The 12023-nt window shown below is 40.1% G+C and overlaps 1 protein-coding gene across 6 annotated transcripts in view; it reads left to right on the top strand.

Moving 5' to 3' along the window:
* USP25 (ubiquitin specific peptidase 25) overlaps window positions 1-12023 on the top strand; it is a 102483-nt gene that overhangs the window by 53172 nt on the left and 37288 nt on the right. For 4 of the 6 annotated variants that reach the window (XM_061627911.1, XM_061627910.1, XM_061627913.1 and 1 more), the window contains 6 exons: window positions 2019-2105; window positions 5489-5626; window positions 6714-6790; window positions 7517-7590; window positions 10423-10571; window positions 11400-11468. In XM_061627911.1, the coding sequence (XP_061483895.1) occupies window positions 2019-2105; window positions 5489-5626; window positions 6714-6790; window positions 7517-7590; window positions 10423-10571; window positions 11400-11468 (594 nt within the window). The remainder of the gene's footprint in view (window positions 1-2018; window positions 2106-5488; window positions 5627-6713; window positions 6791-7516; window positions 7591-10422; window positions 10572-11399; window positions 11469-12023) is intronic. The other 2 variants (XM_061627912.1, XM_061627915.1) reach the window with 1 other exon arrangement.

Raw genomic sequence — 12023 nt, 5'->3', positions numbered from 1 at the left:
TAGAAAGGATGTTCTGGAGCAAAATGTGGAGTACCCTTCAGTTTATGTGAAATGAGCCAGCCTGACTGCTCCTGCCTGTCAATGTTATTAGCTAGTGAGTGAAGTCAGTGCTGTGACTAGTGAGTTGTTTGGACATCAGCTAATCCCTAGGGTTCTAAAGAGCTGCTGTTTTGCGTTCCCTTTTAGTGCAGTTTTTCTTCTCTCATCATTTTTTACCAGTCCTTGGAATGGTTTCCCTTCGTTTTTCACCTGAGATGAGGTAGTGCCTAGAAATTATTTTCTTTTCTACTAGTACTATTACACAATAAGTTTAGGGATGTGTTAAAGAATCCCCTTCCCCTCAGTAGGCAAATGTGAAAACTTTCTATAGAGACATAGGCATGTATCCTACTTTGCAGGAGCTAAAGACCAGGGACATATTAAGAATTCAGTGTATAATTAATTTACAGTATGATGGTATACATGTCTACACAGAAATTAGACTCTCTGTTTAATGGGGTTTGCTTCCAGGTAAGTGGGTACAGGATGGCAGCCAAGGCTTTGGTTTAGGTTTGGCATTGTGAACAATCACGATTATTGTGCCTTTAACAGCAGTACGGCAAGCAGAAATTCAAAAGGCTAGGCCTTTTCTAGTATGGAAATACAATTAAGGGGAAAGCTTCACCATTACTACTCTCAGAAGGTACATCCCCGTGGCAGCCATTTTGTGACTGGCGTCCCCAGAACTTTCTCAAAATTTGAGATGAGCCCTCTGGTCCATAAAGGTTGGTGACTCCCGCTATCTCCTTTTTGTTAAAACCCTTTTCCTACTGCCGTCATGTATTTAAATTATCAGTCAATGATAAAACTTAGTTCACCCACCAGTAACTGTGATTAGGTATGGTACAAAACAGCACAGACACCACTTTAAAGTGAAAAAATAAAAACATGGTTACGATAGCTTGAAAAGTTACTATAAATTAACTTTAACTTGGATACTGTTACTTTAAATCAGAATATTTGGTAAGTTACTGTAGCTTTTAAAAAAGCAGCTTTGAGAGATTGCATTCCTTTCCCTATTTAAACCCTATTACCCTATGCCTCTCCAACCCAGTTAACTCTCAACAACTAGGCACTGAAGATTATAGTTGCTGTTTTCAATCTGGGCCTCGACTACTTGCCTTGGAGTCTGTCAGGCTTCTATCAGGACTTCTGCCTGCCACAGTTTTCACCTTGTTCCAGCAACCTCTGCTGCCATAAGCACTTGGCAGCCTGCCAACTGTTAGCTCTTGCGCTCTCTCTATGCCTCTCTCTTGGGACTGTCTCCCTCACAGATCTTTTGCTGCTCCAGCCAGTGAATTCAGGCTTCCCAAGCCCCTTTAAATCACAGTATAGTTTGTCTGGCTCCTTGCTTCACCTTTTCAGCTGACCCGCTACTACTCCTTCTGTCTGACCCTCCTCACAACTGACCCCTGCTGAGGTCAGATACCTGCCTTTTATGCTCAAGCAGCAGCATCCTCCAGCCAATCAATTTAAATTTGGATAGAAATCCCCCCCCCCATTGGATCATAATTCTAGTCTGGAGTGGAGGGAGGCAGAATGTGCACTAACTAGACCGATCAAAACCTACCATTTTCAATCCTGTGTGTGTCTCTAAAAACAGAAAGTTGCTGTTAATGTGTCAGTTAACTGTCAGTCAGTCACCTGCACATTCTGATAATGGGTATCTCTTACAAATCCTAGCAGAAAGCATATCGTTTATATAGTTAATCTTTTACATTTCACATTGTGAATATCTTTGTACGTTCCTTTTAAAACAAAAGGTTTACCTCAGAAAATACAGTTAGAGAAAAGTGATTTTTCCGCAGAGCTCTTCACAATAAAGCAAAAAGCATACAAAGCACTCCACGTGGGCTACAACCTAAAAACTAGTTCTGTACTTCTACTGTATTTTTAAGTGTTTTAAAGTGTAAATACCAAACATTAATTTATATACATTTTCTTAAAGGTTATATACAATTCCTATCTTTATCTTTCAGTCATTATTTAATCTGCTGGAATTCCGAAGGCTAGTCCTGAATTATAGTCCTCCTGCAAGTGCTCAAGATCTGCCCCGAAACCAAAAGGTATAACTAGAGAAATACATTGTCAATGGAGTAACATAATGCTTCTCCTCATGCATAGTGCTTCACTGTGTCTTGTCCCAATTTTGGAAAATTTAGATGTAGTGTTGAAAGGAGAGAATTGCATGAAAATTCTTAGATTTATAAAACCTGCCACTCATAAACAATAACGTATAGGGTTAGCACTAAGGTTCTACTGTAGGCAACATTAATTATTATTTATTAGATTTTTTACCCACCCTTCACCATGAGAGGGTGGGTTGCAGCAATTTAAAAACGCAACATAAAAACCAGTTAAAGCAAATTACAGTCATGAGAATATTGTGTGTCAGAGGCTAGGATAAAGAGGTAAAACAACATAATGAAGGTGTCTAACATACCTTACTGTACGTTACTGTACAGGTTACTGAGACTCAATCTGTCCAAATTTGGTCAAGAATTTGTCAACAAATATAGAAAACAAAACAATGGCCCATAGACTGGAAGCATTCCATATACATCCCAATTCCAAAGAAAGGGGATCCCAGGGAATGCAGTAATTATCAAACTATTGCCTTAATATACCATGCAAGTAAAATAATGCTCAAGATGCTACAACAAAGGCTCTTGCCATATATGGAGCGAGAAATGCCAGATGTTCAAGCTGGATTTAGAAAGGGAAGATGTACCAGAGATCATATCACAAACATACATTGCATAATGGAATGGACTAAGGAATTTCATAAGAAAATCACCCTGTGCTTTATAGATTATAGCAAAGCCTTTGATTGTGTAGATTACGAAAAACTCTACGTGTGGATGTGAAAGTTGGACAGTGAAAAAAGCGGATAAGAGAAAAATAAACTAATTTGAAATGTAGTGTTGGAGGAGAGCTTTGCGCATACCATGGACTGCGAAAAAGACAAATAATTGGGTGTTAGAACAAATTAAACCAAAACTGTCACTAGAAGCTAAAATGGTGAAACTGAGGTTATCATATTTTGGACATATAATGAGAAGACATAATTCACTAGAAAAGACAATACTAAGAAAAACAGAAGGGAGTAGAAGAAGAAGAAGAAGGCCAAACAAGAGATGGATTGATTCCATAAAGGAAGCCACAGACCTGAACTTACAAGACATGAACAGGGTGTTTCATGACAGATGCTCTTGGAGGCCACTGGTTCATAGGGTTGCCATACTTTGTAATCAACTTGAAGGCACATAACAACAACAAAAAACTATGGAATGCTTTAAAAGAAATGGGGGTGTCACAGTATCTGTTTGTCCTGATGCGCAACCTATACTGTGGACAAGAAGCTACTGTAAGGACAGAATATGGAGAAACTGACTGGTTCCCCATCGGAAAGGGCGCGAGACAGGAGTGTATTTTATCACCCTATTTATTTAATCTATATACAGGATATATACAGAAAGCAGGATTGGACCAAGATGATGGAGGTGTGAAAACTGGAGGGAGAAATATCAATAATTTAAGATATGTAGATGATACCATACTACTAGCAGAAACTAGTATTGATTTGAAATGAATGCTGATGAAAGTTGATGAAAGTTAAAGAGAAAAGCACAAAAGCAGGGCTACAATTGAACATCAAAAAGACTAAAGTAATGACAACAGAAGACTTACAGTAAGGCCCCGCTTATACGGCGGGTTAGGGACCAGGCCCCCACCATAAAGCGGAACCCATTGGCTATAATGGGCCGCGTTGCGCGAAAATGACATGAAAATGTCACAAAATGCCATAAAATTGCAAAATCGGCTTTAAAACGGGGAATTTCCCCTAATTGAGAGCCGCCGCATCAGCAGAACGCTGCAAAACAGAACGCTGGTAAGCGGGGCCCTACTGTATGTAACTTTAAAGTTGACAATGAGGATATTGAACTTGACAAGGATTATCAATACTTTAGCACAGTCACTAACCAAAGGGGAGACAATAGTCAAGAAATTAGAAGAAGGCTAGGACTGGGGGGGGGGCAGCTATGAGAGAACTAGAAAAGGTCCTCAAATGCAAAGATGTATCACTGAACACCAAAGTCAGGATCATTCAGACCATGGTATTTCCGATCTCTGTATGGATGTGAAAGATGGACAGTGAAAAAAAGTGGATAAGAGAAAAATCAACTCATTTGAAATGTGTTGGAGGAGAGCTTTGCGCATACCATGGAGTGCAAAAAAGACAAATAATTGGGTGTTAGATAAAACTAAACCAGAACTGTCACTAGAAGCTAAAATGATGAAACTGAGGCTATCATACTTTGGACACATAATGAGAAGACAGGTTTCACTAGAAAAGACAATAATGCTGGGAAAAACAGAAGAGAGTAGAAAAAGAGGAAGGCCAAACAAGAGATGGATTGATTCCATAAAGGAAGCCACAGACTTGAACCTACAAGATCTGAACAGGGTGGTTATGACAGATGCTATTGAAGGTTGCTGATTCATAGGGTCACCACAAATCATAATCCATTTGAAGGCACATAACACACACACAACGTACCTCTTCTGGACAGGGACTCCCACAGGTTAGGGGCTGCCATAGAGACTGCCACATCCTGAACTTCTAAGGTGGTAGAACTACCAAGAGTGCTTCCTCTGCTGGTCTTAATACCCAAGACAGTCTGTAGGGAAGGAGACTGTCTTTCACAGTACATCCTTAGGTCTGCAGAGTGCCTTCTAAGCTCTTGAGAATGCTGCCAACCTTTAGCAAGAGATTTTACTTTGCATTTAAAGGCAAACAAGTAAAACTGTCTAGCTTTGGACCACTTGATTCATTCAGGATACTATGATTAGTGTTTCACCATAAGCTTCTGTCGCAACAGCTGCAGACAATAGAATTGAGCTTCAAGAGATGAGAGACATCTTCATTTTGTTTCCATCACTTCTGATGACTTGTGATATCACTCTGCAAATCATGTATAAATTAATGTATAAATGTGTGACTAGTTAATGTATGGTAATCCTTACATAGTTAAATGGAAGACAGGGCTTTGCCTTATGGCAGATGAATAGAACTTAGAGTCTGATATTTGTATGGCAAAGAAAACATAAAATGTTTTAAAAAAAGAACTTAGAGTGTAGTGTCTAACACTAGTATAACTGTTCAGAGACTTATCTAGGCCACTGATCCCCTTTCTGTGGACTGGAATTGACATAGGGAAATTTTTCTTGTCCTAAAGTAGTACACTGTATTGGATATTTTGGCGGTATTAGTCATTCATTGTGCTGTTTCAGGGAACCTACTTAGTCTCTCCTTTTTCCTTTTTTTGCAGAATGTTGTGGTTGCTATTGTAGAACAGTTTTCTGGTTTCGCTAGGCAGTAGCAATTCAGAAGTTATAATGTAACAATAGAAAAGTTTAAAAAGAATTATGTTCATTTCAAACACAGGAGCATAGAAACTTGCCTTTTATGCGTGAGCTAAGATACTTATTTGCACTTCTTGTTGGCTCGAAAAGAAAATACGTTGATCCATCCAGAGCTGTTGAAATCCTTAAAGATGCATTCAAATCGAATGACTCCCAGCAGGTAATGTTAATGTTCTATCTTATTTTGAATAGATATAACCATCTGCGTTAGAGCAAATGATGCAAATGTGACATTACAATTTCTACTACTTCATTAAAATATGAGACACCATGCTTACCTGCTGTGATCAAATATTATACAGTACTCCAATAATTGCATAGCCTTTGCACCAATGCATACATCCTGGACTTCATATACACTTTTTTGTTTCATTCCAATTTTATATTCTGGAATTTTCCGCCTCATTAAAATTAGAATAAATTTATCTTTGATTATGATAGAATAAGGGAAACTAGGGAGTTGGCAACAGAAACCATCTTGCTGAATCTTAAGGACTGGCATAATTTATCCATTATGTTTCCTATCCACTGAAGTTGCTGTGGTTTCACTCTTAATACACATGGCACTACGGGGGGTTGAGGAGTCAAACAAGGATTGCAGCAGGCCATTATTTCTGCCTAGAGAGCTAATTTTGCTAGCTGAAATATCAATTTGTTATGTATAAGTGGAATTATGTCTGTTACTTTACAGCTATGCATATCTGTAACCTTGGAGTGTCTTAAGGTAACATGTCTTGCAAAAGATGCAGTTGCTCCTAAAGTTCATGTAACTACACTGCAGTTTACACAACACTACCATGTCTTCATTGACATTATGGTTGGCATTGTAGCAGTGATCCATAGTGATGGGTACACATCATATCCTGTAGTCTTTTGATGCCAACATAAACCTGGAAGTTGGAATGTACTGTATTACCATGGCCATTTTGCCCTAGGCCACATGCCTGTGTGTGATTGAGAGAAAGAAATTGCGATACTTCCTGCTTACATTGGAACTTATTCCACAGTCTAACTTCCTTGAAAATGTTTAAGATTCAAAGAATAGTATAGGCTAGCCTTCAGATTGCTATAGTACCTTTTACTTAGAGGGCACGCTTGAAGCCACAGAGGCTCCCAGGCAGGTAATAATGTGTTTTTAAAATGCTGATTCTACTATATTAGCCAGTGAAGAATCATCTTCCATAAGGTACATAGAATATTTTCTTTAGTGTTAGACTTAAATATGTGTTTGTGTATTCTCTCAACAGCAAGATGTCAGCGAATTCACACACAAGTTATTAGACTGGTTAGAGGATGCCTTCCAGATAAAAGCTGAAGAGGAACAGTAAGTAGGCATTTTAGGCCAGCAGCATATCCTGATTTTCTGTATGACGGGAATCTGTTTGGACTAGAGAGGCTTTTGTCAGTATTCACTTTCAGGAATCTAAATATGCTCCTTGTTCATACTAAGAAAATAAATTCCAATAGCGGCAGTACTGATAAAACTTGGCATTATAGCAGCCATGTAATATCAACTATGAGAGAGGAAGACAAACGAAAATACCATCACATATTTCCTCCTTGATCAGCTGGGCTGTCCCCTCCCCACACCATGTCATCCATGTGGACAACAACTGCCCTGTGACAAAAAACCAGAAGAGGGGCAGAAGACAAAGAACCATCACACACCAGCACCTGGGTCAGATCAGAGTTGCCCCTTACACTCCTCTCCTGTGTTTAGAGGAACTACATGCTGTCCATATTTATGAGAGCGGGGGTTGCTTGCTTTAAGCAAAATATCTATGATGAAACTGCTATTGATGTTAACCACTTTGTGGACTCTGGTTGAAAAATATGGATACAATCTGAATACATTAATAATAATGTTTGTAAAAAATAAATCTCAAGTTCTCCTGAGAACTATTGGCTATTGTAAATGTACATGACAGATAGCATCTGTCTGCAGAGATTTTTCCAAGGATAAACATGAACATTTTCTTAAAGCAAACAGATTACTCTTGGAATTTCAGGTTTTTAATTTTTATTCTCAACATATTCATTGTATCTTTAGGGATGGAGAGAAGCCAAAGAACCCGATGGTAGAGCTGTTTTATGGACGTTTTCTAGCAGTTGGAGTTCTTGAAGGTACAGCTCTTGAGTGGGAACATTCTAAGTTAGCTAAGTTAATCAGATCTCTGTAATGAAAATGTTAATGATGAACAAAAATAGTGCAAACAAGTAAAAGTGTATGTATGCTTAGAGGAGCAGTGAACTAAAAATCTAGGGGAAACATTCTAAATGTTCTGGATAGTGGTGTGCAAGTGCAGCAGGACTTGGTTTGACAGTACCTGGTTAAACTGAAAGTGTAATCTCCCAACAGTTTAAAGTTATTGACAAGTGTTTCATAAAGGATTATGGAAAATACTTTTTATGCATCTGTTTGCCATGAATGAGGCATAATTTCAGTGCTGGGTAGCTCTGCTGACATATTCTCATATACCTCCAGAGTTACCCTTCCCACTTGAAGTCAGTGAGGAAGCACTCCCATATATGAGGTCTTCATGATATACAGTATGTTAAGGTAATAGTAGTGGAGTGGTGATGGGGTACTGGAGACGGGGAGAAGAGGAGAGAGTTGCCTTGCTCAAGCAGTTAACCACTTGTAGTAAGTATCCTAGAAAGGAGGTAGAAGTGATTAGGGTTGAGGGGTGGTGTGCCAGGAGGCCTACATGCTCCTCTCTGCACAATACAATAATATTTTATTCCCCCTTAGTATACACCCATGAGAGTGTATACTATAGCCAGCATAGATTTTTTGCATTCTGCAATGTTAAATTGAAAATATGCCCCCATGCCATTCTGATGCTTCCCATAAGCTCATTTCAAAACAAAACCTTACAAAACTTATAATCCTGAACTCAGAAATGCTTGCTTAACACCCTCTAAGTTTTCATGGCAATACACAAAACAGAGAGAATCCAGAGTTCAAAGGTTAAAGGTTCCTGCTGGGAGGAAGGGCGGGATATAAGTCAAATAATAAATAAATAAATAAAATAAAAAGAGAAAGAAGAAACAGACCCCTTTTGGACTTTTTTCTGTCAGAGTTCTCATAATATGTTGAAATTCATTAAAAATCAGCGATATTCACAGAGTACTTGTAACCCTATTACTGACCTTGCCCTGTACTCTGACCTTCATCTTCTGCAGTTTAAAAGTTAAAAAAAAATGGCTGGCTGAATTTTAATTAATTTAAGAAATTTAGCATTACAGTCAATAATAAGCCCAGGCATGCTCAGTTACAACCATCAAAAGCCAGACTGACAGCTGCTTGGCTTGGCTTGGCTAGGCTAATCAGGGGGTCACACCCACGCCAGACCTTTATTTCATTTGAGACAGTCATGACTTCCCCCAAAGTATCCTGGGAAGTATAGTTTGTGAACGGTGCTGAGAGGAGACTCCTATTCCCCTGACAGAGCTCCAGTAGCCAGAGTGGTTTAACAGTCAGCTGCTCTAATTGAAGCTCTGTGAGGGGAACAGGGCATCTCCTAGGAACTCTCACCACCCTTCACTAATTACATTTCCCAGGATTCTTTGGGAGAAGACATGACTGTCCAAAGTGAAATAAAGGTCTGGTGTAGATATGGCCAGCCACAGCTTTGGTTTAAATTTTGGTGGAAGACTACATGTGCCTGCTGTAGAATAAAAAGGTGGGGGAAATGTTGAAAAACAATGATACTATTAACAGTGTTTTCCTTTTGGAAAGGGAAAGAGCTTCTCCTTTGCCCAGTGCCCACCCACCCAACATCCTCCCCTCCCCCTTCCTCCTTGCCCCTCCCCCAGGTCAGTTTCACCTATCTTAAGCATGATTGCACAGGAGTAAATCCCATTGAACTCAAAAAGCATGGAAATGATCAAACCTGCCCTTCCCTCCTTCTCCCTCTTATTCCCTCCCTCTTGCCCCTCCCCTTCCCCTTCTTTTGCCCCTCCCTCCCCATCCCCTTTCAGTTCCCTCTCTCCTCCTCCTCCTTCCCCTCCCCTCTCACATCCCCCTCCTCCCCCCTATGATCAGTTTTACCTATCTTAAGCATGATTGCATGGGATTAAATCCCATTAAACTCAATAAGCATACAAATGATCAGACCTGCCCTTCCCTCCTCCTCCCTCTCATCACTTCCCTTTTGCCCTTCACCTCCCCTTCTTTACACCTCTCCTTCCAATTCCCTCCTTCCCTCTCCCCCTTCTTCGGCACACCTCCCTTCCACCTTCCCTCTGCTCTCCCCTCTGCCACCTCTTCCCCCATGGGTCAGCTTTACCGATCATAATCGTGATTGCATGGAAGTAAATCCCATTAAACTCAGTAAGCATGCAAATGATCAGACCTGCCTTTTCCCTCCTCCTCCTCTCCTCTCCCTTCCTCCTTCCTCCCCATCCCTGTTTCTTCTTCCTCATCCCCTGCCCACTCCAGCCCTCCTTTCCTCCCTTTCTCCTTTCCTCCCTCCCCAATGGTCAGTTTTACATATCCTAAGCATGATTGCACAGGAGTAAATCCCATTGAATTCAAGAATATTACTTTGCAAAAATTAAAATTTACTTGGCAATTTGAACACAAATGATAAAACCTGCCCTCCTCCTCCCCTCCCGCCTGTTCCCACCCCCTCCTCCCCTCCCCATCCCTTTGTGGTCAGTTTCACCTATCCTAAGCATGATTGCAGGGAAGTAAATCCCACTAACTTTTAAGTTGACAATGAGGCCATTGAACTTGTCAAGGATTATCAATACAGTCATTAACCAAAATGGAGACAATAGTCAAGAAATTAGAAGAAGGCTAGGACTGGGGAGGGCAGCTGTGAGAACTAGAAAAGGTCCTCAAATGCATTGATCTGAGAGCTGCTATGAAATAAAATTCATCTTCATAGTGCACCTATATGAAGACAAATGTTTACTATTGAAATCTTAACTCCTCCCTCTTCTGATAAGGGAAGAAATTTGAAAATACAGAGATGTTTGGCCAGTACCCACTTCAGGTTAACGGCTTCAAAGATCTACATGAGTGCTTAGAAGCTGCCATGATTGAAGGAGAAATTGAATCCTTGCACTCAGAAAATTCTGGGAAATCCGGCCAGGAGGTGAGTGATATGCTTAGATTTCTAGAGACATCTGCAATCCTTTCTACGATGCTGACTGAAGTTAAAATATAATTACACAAATGCAAAATATTTTGGCAGGTCATTTATTTACTCTGATAAGACTTGTCCACTGTTTCAGCCCAAATATACTCTCTGTTTATTTGGATCCCCACCAGTTTGGAAAATGTATTTATTTATTACATTTATATATCCCCCCCATAGCCAAAGCTCTCTGGGCAGTTTACAGCAATTAAAAACAATTAAAACAAATATACAAATTTTAAAACACAAAAAACAATTTAAAAACACATGCTAAAATGCCTGGGAGAAGAGAAAAGTCTTGGTGCCGAAAAGATAACAGTGTTGGCGCCAGGTGCACCTCGTCAGAGAGATCATTCCATAATTTGGGGGCCACCACTGAGAAGGCCCTCTTCCTTGTTGCCAGACTCCCAGCTTCCCTCGGAGTAGGCACCCGGAGGAGGGCCTTAGATGTTGAGCGTAGTGTATGGGTGGGTTTGTATCGGGAGAGGCGTTCCATCAGGTATTGTGGTCCTAAGCCGTGTAAGGCTTTATAGGTTAAAACCAGCACCTTGAATCGAGCTCAGAAACATACAGGCAGCCAATGCAAGCGGGCCAGAATTGGTTTTATATGTTCAAACCATCTGGTCCCTGTTACCAATCTGGCCGCTGCATTTTGCACAAGCTGCAGCTCTGTAACATAGCTCTATAACAAGGGATGCTTTTTTCTTTTTTTGTTAGAAAAGTTATGTTTAATGGAGATTAGGAGGAAATATTTCCTTGGACTCATTTGTCCATGCTCTTCTTCAGGTGATGATGAAACAGGCAGAACAATGTTCTCAAGAGAGGAAACGTTCAGTCAGGAAAAAGAGACTGGAGGTTAGACTAGGTTTATGTCAAATCTCTTCTCCCTTACAATTTTCCTTTTGAAATTGATTCTTCTATCTCAGCGTGATTGAACTGATGAAAACAGTTAAGATGTCACTGTGTGAGCTAATAATGAGCTAATAATAACCTGGCAATTTATTGGAAGGTCACCTTTTAATTTGAGTGGAATATTATCTTTTTACTTTGAGCTGTACAGTGTCGTGGTCTGCCTAAGTCATATCTGGAGTAGACCCACTGAAATCAATGGAATTAGCAGTCATGACTAACTTGTCCATTGATTTCAGTAGGTCTACTCTGGGTGTGACTTAGTTGGATATGACCCATAGACTATGAAGCACATGTGTGAGAAAATACCTGTTTGTTCCACATGCTGGTAGATCTCAGAATAGTGCTTCAAACCACAGATGAACAGTAGGTTTTCAGGTCTTATAACTTCTATTGTATTCCTCAGTATACAAAATGCTTTACAGTTGTACTCAGCTTTTGTCTCTGCCATAGAACTGGAAGGGTAATCCTGATTTAGATGCATTTGTTCTTGGCAACTCA

The sequence above is a fragment of the Rhineura floridana genome, chromosome 5 (assembly GCF_030035675.1).
Source record: "Rhineura floridana isolate rRhiFlo1 chromosome 5, rRhiFlo1.hap2, whole genome shotgun sequence".
Taxonomy (NCBI): Eukaryota; Metazoa; Chordata; class Lepidosauria; order Squamata; family Rhineuridae; genus Rhineura; species Rhineura floridana.
Note: the sequence above shows the minus strand (reverse complement) of the source record. Positions and strands in the feature narration are given on the sequence as shown.